Source organism: Ammodytes marinus, assembly GCF_949987685.1.
Source record: "Ammodytes marinus genome assembly, chromosome: 15".
NCBI classification, from domain to species: domain Eukaryota; kingdom Metazoa; phylum Chordata; class Actinopteri; order Uranoscopiformes; family Ammodytidae; genus Ammodytes; species Ammodytes marinus.
Window position 1 is genome coordinate 27918928 of NC_137219.1, and position 7161 is coordinate 27926088.

Here is a 7161-nt window from a genome sequence, read left to right on the forward strand (position 1 = left end):
TTCCATAGGCTCAGGTATGCCCCATGATAGTCTCCCTTCAGTTTCAAGAAAATCCCCTTTTTTTTTTTTTTTAAGGAATTTTCGCGAATCTTTCAAGCGCTACTGTTTGGTCTTCCGATGGTCGTAGAAAAACTATTTGACCCACTTTTGCTCGTGGGAGTCAGGAGAGCGTAATGCTTTTGGTTTCGTCCAAATCGGGCGAAAACTGTAGGAGGAGTATGTTTTGGTGACTGACACAGTTTTTGCGACGTAGAAAAATATCTATCCTATCGCAAATGGGCGTGGCCTATCTCAAAAGATGCAACTGACTTGTGGGCATCTGTGGATATAAAGGTTTTGACTGTCGGCCTTTCGGTGCGGAAGTTATAGCCCAAAACGCCTTTTCCTTTGTTGTAGCGCCACCTAGTGGCCGGCATGTCTGAATTTTTTTGTATGCTGAGAGACCGGGGGTCTGAACTAGTGATGCAAGTGGCATGTCCCAACCCTTTACGGTTTGGGCTGCAGCACCACTTGTACGTAAGGAATAGGAATAATAATAATAATAATAATCCCTACAAGATCAATAGGGTTCCCTGCCCCGCAGGGCTTGGGAACCGCGTTGCTCTGCAAAACGCGGTCCCAGCCCTACTCGGGCTTGGCCCCCTAATTAACAACAGACTAACACGGTCTGTGGATATTTCTGACAAATGTTCCAATGTTGTCAGGTGTTTTTCAAGAGGCGTGTAGCACTGCACCACCTAGATGGAGCCTTTGAGAAAGAATAGGAGAACAATTCTGACTGCTACAATCATTAAATACAATTCATGTCGCTAATGACGTATCTAAGCTTTCCATTTATTATGCATTTCATACATGCATTCTAATCTTTGTTATGGGTGGAATTATTCCAAAAATAAAGATTGTGTTGTAGGCCTATTTGGCACACACGCACACACACACACACCACACACACACACACACACACACACACACACACACACACACACACACACACACACACACACACACACACACACACACACACACACACACACACACACACACACACACACACACAATGAAGGGAAACCCAACTGCAGTAAGGGCCCAGTCATGCACATGAACCTCCCAGACCAAAGATGGCGCTGTGATACTCGCTATTGACACTCAAAGAAAGACCTCTTCACATTGACGCACTTCCTCTTGTCGCCATAACAGCTTCTTCTCCAGACGTGAAGGTTCTATCTCTCCGCTGCTAACATGTCTGGGCTCCTGAAGACCGTGGCTCGCCGTGCCGCTCCCTCCCTGCGGGGACACACTCTCTCTCAGAGGGCGAACCTCTACAATGCTCCCGCCAAGGAAAAACTGGGTGCACTGGTAAGTCTGCTGTCTGATAAAGCACCTTGGACTCATGGTTACTGTACGGCTAGGCTAGCTAGCAGCTACTAGCTGTCCTTGGTTGACGAGGTCAAAACCGTGTAGTGTTATTGGGTTAAACTAGTGTGTATAGTTATAATGAATTCATTCATATAATATACTTTTACCCTCGCCTTTAAGCGTGGTTATGATTGGCTATTTCCGCTTTCTAGAGGTAGTTGAGCAGGTTGTCCACCCAGGTTGTGATCCTTGAAGGTCCTTGATAAGTTCTGGTGAACAACATTTTACAACATTCCATGTCTGTTTATAAAAACGGGGGTTTTTCCCCTCAGGGTATTATATAAAGTCACAGGTATCAAACACATGAAAAGTTCAATATAATCTGTAGCCTACTTGTTTTGTACTGGCATACAACATGTGTTAAAATGCTTATATCATGCTAACAACATGCTTACATCATGTTGATGACCTCTGTTCAATGGTGCAGTAGATTTAATCAACATACTATCTAGATAGATAGATAGATAGATAGACAGTATCAGTATATCTATATAATATTTGTTAAAACTATTCACAAACAGCACAGACTTCTTATCACAGATAATATTAAATGAACAGAAGTCCTTTGACTTTTATTGGGCTAAATACTGTGATCATTCATGTTGGAACTTAATGTAATTTCATGCTCTATGAGATTTTAATACAATGTGCACTTAAGGTTAGAAATAATAGTAGGCACAGAGGCATCGAATGCTTTAAAATAATTATGCATATTTACTCAAATAAGTATCCTGACAGCATTCTTCTCTCGACTTAGAGTGTTTTAGGTGGGCATCCTATAAAAGCCCTCTGGGGTTTCTTTTGTCCCACCCTTGCATTTCTGAATGTCTATGTGCATCTTTTGGCTATTTTAATCGTGTTTGTCTTGCAAAAAGAGATCAAACTAAACTAAAGACTTACTTCAAACAATCAGTGTTGTTTTTTGCTGTAACATGTGTTCAAACCATGCATCAGAATGCACCAGAGCCTGATCAACAAACAGTCTCTTATTATAAAGTTCCTTTTAGTTTAAATCATTAGTTTGAGCCAGTTCAGTATTGGGAGAAAAAACAAGAACTTTTATGACTTTTTTTGTTTGTTGTATAAATTGTCTATTATATATATTTATAAAAGGTTAAGCACCACTCCCCTCTAAATCTTATTTGAACTGTTCTTCCACAATCCACATACATGCTTTAAGCACACACCATTCACACACATCCTCCATGATCAGAGTATGCTCAAGATTCATATTTCAAAGGCTCAATTGTAGAGAAAGTCCAGTCTGTTAATGAGAAAGCTACACACGTATCCAATAACTACTACATGTTTTTAGAAGAGAAAAAAAAAGCCCAAGTGAAGCGTGGCTCTTCTCCTATTAGAGGGAAGACTGATGAGAAGCGTTGCACGGTTTCCCCCAGAAAGGTTGTTAGGCATGGGGGCAAGTATCTTCAGAGGGGAAGGGGTGGGTCATATGACATAGCATTTATATCACTGTATTTGTCATGTTTTGGACGGTAACGGTACACCAACAATATTAATAGTAGGCTAAAACAACAAACTTCACTATGCTTGGCATGGTGGGGGGGGGGGTCTAGTGAGACATGGTGGGGGCGTCATGTCTGGAATACACTGGGGGAAACCCTGATGTTCACAGGACAACATGAATGTGATTATTAGGTGACTGTATTGATTGTCTGATAAGCTAACTGAATCATTCTCTGTGTCTGGTGCAGGAACATGGCATTGCCCTGAGCGCGTTCGCCCTGGCCATCCTGGGACCAGCTGGGTGGGTGCTGGCCAACCTGGAGAGCTACAAGAAGAAAGACTAAGAGACGCAGTATTTTAAACCAGTCTTACCTGGTGTCTGCACTGACACCCTGGGACCATCATCACTAATGTTCCGTTACAGAGAGGACCTTGTCCTGCCTACTACCTCCAACAGTTCTACTCCACATCCCAGAAAGAAAAGCAACTCTTTCCAAAACACACACACTCTGATACATCGAGTGCATTGAAACTTGTACTGTACATTTTCCTGTTTACGACTATGTTACAAGATTAAAATTTTAAACACAACTATGTTGTCTTGTTTTGTGTATATTTTGTCTCCTTTTTTAGGTCAAAGGAATAGTTCAAAATTTTAAATGTGTATCTTTTTGCCTCACTCTCAGGCTCAAGATGAGGTGACAGAAACCGTTCCTTTAACTGTGTGCATTTTTGATATATAAATGTACATAGGTCGCTCATCCAGGTTATCTTAGCTCAAACACTGGTAGTCAAGGGGAGCAGGTCAAAAGATAAACTTTACAACATCACTAAACGCTCCTGTGTGCTTGTTGGGACTTGTTTATTTACCACGTTGTTATGCTCTATATTTTAAGACTTTGTCATTTTAGAACCTACAGTCATATGAAAAAGTTTGGGACCCCCTTCTAATTTGGGGGATTTTTGTTCATCATTAGCTGGGATTTCAAAGAAGCAAATTCCTTCTCATATATGGCATACCTTAGGGAAACAGAAGCAATTCAGCAGTGTCATTTTGTGGGGGAAAAAATGACATCAGTACTTAGTTGAGCCTCCTTTTGTAAAAATAACAGCCTCTAGACGCCTTCGGTAGCCTGTGATGAGTGTCTGGATCCTGGATGTAGGTATTTTTAACATTCTTCCATACAAAAGCCCGCTTCCAATCATCCCATAGATTGTCGATGATATTCAAGTCATTGGATTGCAACGGCCATATTAGAACATTGTACTTTTCCCTCTGCAGGAATTTGAACTGTGTTAAGGGTCATTGTCTTGGAATATCCAACCCCTGGGCAACTTCAACTTTGTGACTGATGCTTGAACATTATCCTGAATAATCTGTTAAAACTGGGTTTAATTAATCTGACTGTTGACTTTACCCAGGGCCCCAGTCCCTGAAGTGGCCCCACAGCATGATGGAACCTCCACCAAATTTGAAAGTACGTAGCAGGTGTTTTTCTTGGAATGCAGTTTTCTTTTTTTGCCATGCAAAGCGCTTTTTATAAGTACCAAATAACTTAATTTTTGTCTCATCAGTTCAAAGCATTTTCTTTCAATATGAATCTGGCTTGTCTAAATGAGCTTTTGCATACTCCATGCAACTGTATCTGTGGCGTGGGCGCAGAAAGGGCTTCCTTCTCATCACCCGGCCATACAGATGTTTTGGTGCAAATTGCGCTGAATTGTTGAACGATGTACAGATACACAATCTGCAGCCAGATGTTCTTGCAGGTCTTTGGAGGTGATCTTTGGGTTGTGTGCAACCATTCTCACAATCCTCCACCTATGCCACTCCTGTTTTTTTCTTGGTCTGCCATGCCTGGGTTTAACTGCCACTGTGCCTGTGTCCTTCCATTTCCTGACAACGTTCCCTACAGTCAAAATTGACAATTGAATCCTTTGGGAAAGCTTCTTGTAGCCTTCCCCTAAACCATGACAATGAATAATCTTTGTTTTTCAGATCTTTTGGGAACTGCTTTGATGATCCCATTCTGTCTCACTTCAGCAGAGAGTCAAAGAGAAGTGCAACTTGCATTTAGGCACCTTAAATACCTTTTCTCATGATTAAACAGACATTTCTATGAGGTTCAATGCTTAACAACATAATCCAACCAATTTTGTGTTTAAAGTCATCAGTTTTACATGCTGTTACATGCATTAAAATCAACAAACCCACAAGGGTTCCTATATTTTTGCACAGCCAGTTTTTCACATTTTATTTTTTTTCCCTCTTTTTAGTGTGTGTGTGTGTGTCCGTGCGCATGCTCCCTTCGAGCAGTTCCTTGCCATTAAACATCTGACGGTTGACTCACTGGCTTTGTCATAGCTTGTATCTGTGTCTACATTTACATGACAACGGTCTCGCTAAAAACGGAGAAGTTTTTCTTAAAAACCTCTGCGTTAAGACACATGCACACAGATCTACAAATGGGACCTAAATGACTGTAGCCAGAAGTTGGCATGTTAACAAAATGGCTGTGTTCGAAAAGCCCTACTCATTTCCTACTCTTACTAATTTTGAGTATCTTGTGGTTGTGTATGCAAATTTGTGTAGGCGAGAAAGGCCTGGATGAGTACATACTTCCGGGAAGATTTTGTGTATGGATCGATAGGTTACTTTTCCTACCCCACAATGCATTGCGTCTTATCAAACGACACAGAAGTTTATTTAATTTCTTTTTTATTGCTTCTGTATACTTCAGTGTAAACGGTCCGACGAACCTCGCATACACAATCAATCGTTAAAGTAGACAGTATGTAGTACATACATGTTGAGTATGTAGGAGGGAGGACGTTAGTAGTAGTAATAATTAGTAGGGCTTTTCGAACACAACCACTGTCTCTGCCTAGGGTCTCAGCTTGGTAATCAGTACTCCGTTATGTTGTCTTCTAACTGGCGTGTGGCTATTTCAGTGCAGATGTTTGACTTGTGTTTATGTTAAAAACTATCCCAAAATGAGCTCCAATACTCAACACACACGGTTTAGTTGTGTTCTGTACTTAATCTGCGCACAGGCTAATGCGCTCCACTGCACCAGCTGCCCATCCAGCCTCCACACTTTCTGCTTCTGTGCATGCACATGTTGTTAGTAGTATGAGTCAGTGTAAAAGAAGAGCTTGACATCATTTACCCCCAGTCACTGTCATCTGGATTCCTGATGCATTTATTCAACACTTCACTTGTATAGTCAGTGTCATTAGTCTGCATTTGACGTATCTCTAGTGTAATGGGATAGTTCATTTCCATATTGTCACAACTTCAGCCAGTGTTTAGTTTGTTTTCATATGTCTGTTTTCCTGGTTTCCTTTCTAACTTTCATGTCACTTCAGACCCGGCCACTCCCTCCTGCTCTGCACTCCCTGTTAATTACATTCACCTGGTCTGCCCCACACTCACCTGCTCCCCATCTGCTAATCGGCCCCTCAGTGTATATACCAGTCCATTTCCCTCAGTTCCTTGCCAGATTGTCCTAGTGTGTTCACCCAGCTTTCCAGCATTCAGTTATCATCCTGTGTTCCGATCCTGCTTGCCTGTTCGTGTTTCGACCTGTCTTTGAACTTTCCCTTTTGCCTGCCCCAACTGGACTTGTTTGCCACGCTGTGTTACTACCTGGTTTGTCATCCACTTCATTAAAATCTATTTTTGAATCTGAACTGTTTCCTGTGTCCTGCAATTGGGTTCTTGTCTGTCTTTCCTGGAAACCTGACACATCTGAAGTCTTAGCGTTCAACATTCCTTGGGGTGGTAGGATGGCCCAGAGGAAAAGTGCCCGACCAGTAACCATGAGGTTGCTGGTTCGATCCCCGGCACCAGACAGGAGGGTGTTAGTTGTAAAACTAGCAGAGGCTGGTATTACGTCTACGGTGCCCACCACCTCTACCATTGTGTCCTTGAGCAAGGCACTTAATCCCAAAACTGCTCCAGGGGCGCTGTACTTTGGCTGACCCTGTGCTATAATTGAGAGGGGATATGCGAAAAGACACATTTCAATGTAACTAACCATTGATTTATAAAAGTAACTTAACTCCTTCCTTGGTTTGATTTTAGTCTTATTTATTTCTTGTTTATCCAGCCGTTACTGTTATGACTCATGTTCTTGCTATAGGTTGAAACTCTTCATTTTTCTAATGACAATACAACCTCTGATAAGCAACTTGAGTTTTGATTTTCTTTTCTGGAAACCTATTTAGAGGTGAAGCCGGTGGAGTGCCTGTCTGGTCTGACATACCCTGCGTTCC

General features: G+C 41.8%; 1 protein-coding gene across 1 annotated transcript; it reads left to right on the forward strand.

Annotated features, from left to right (window-relative positions):
- Positions 1 to 1196: 1196 nt before the first annotated feature.
- cox8a (cytochrome c oxidase subunit 8A) lies at positions 1197 to 3474 on the forward strand. Its single transcript, XM_080042758.1, has 2 exons — positions 1197 to 1356; positions 3132 to 3474. The coding sequence occupies exons 1-2, from the start codon at positions 1240 to 1242 to the stop codon at positions 3225 to 3227; spliced, it is 213 nt and encodes a 70-aa protein (XP_079898884.1). The 5' UTR covers positions 1197 to 1239; the 3' UTR covers positions 3228 to 3474.
- The last annotated feature ends 3687 nt before the right edge of the window (positions 3475 to 7161 follow it).

Coding starts and splice junctions, on each gene's coding strand:
- cox8a (XM_080042758.1), top strand. CDS start 1,240: ATGTCTGGGCTCCTGAAGACCGTGGCTCGCCGTGCCGCTCCCTCCCTG. Junction 1,357..3,131: donor AGGAAAAACTGGGTGCACTG/GTAAGTCTGCTG, acceptor TGTCTGGTGCAG/GAACATGGCATTGCCCTGAG.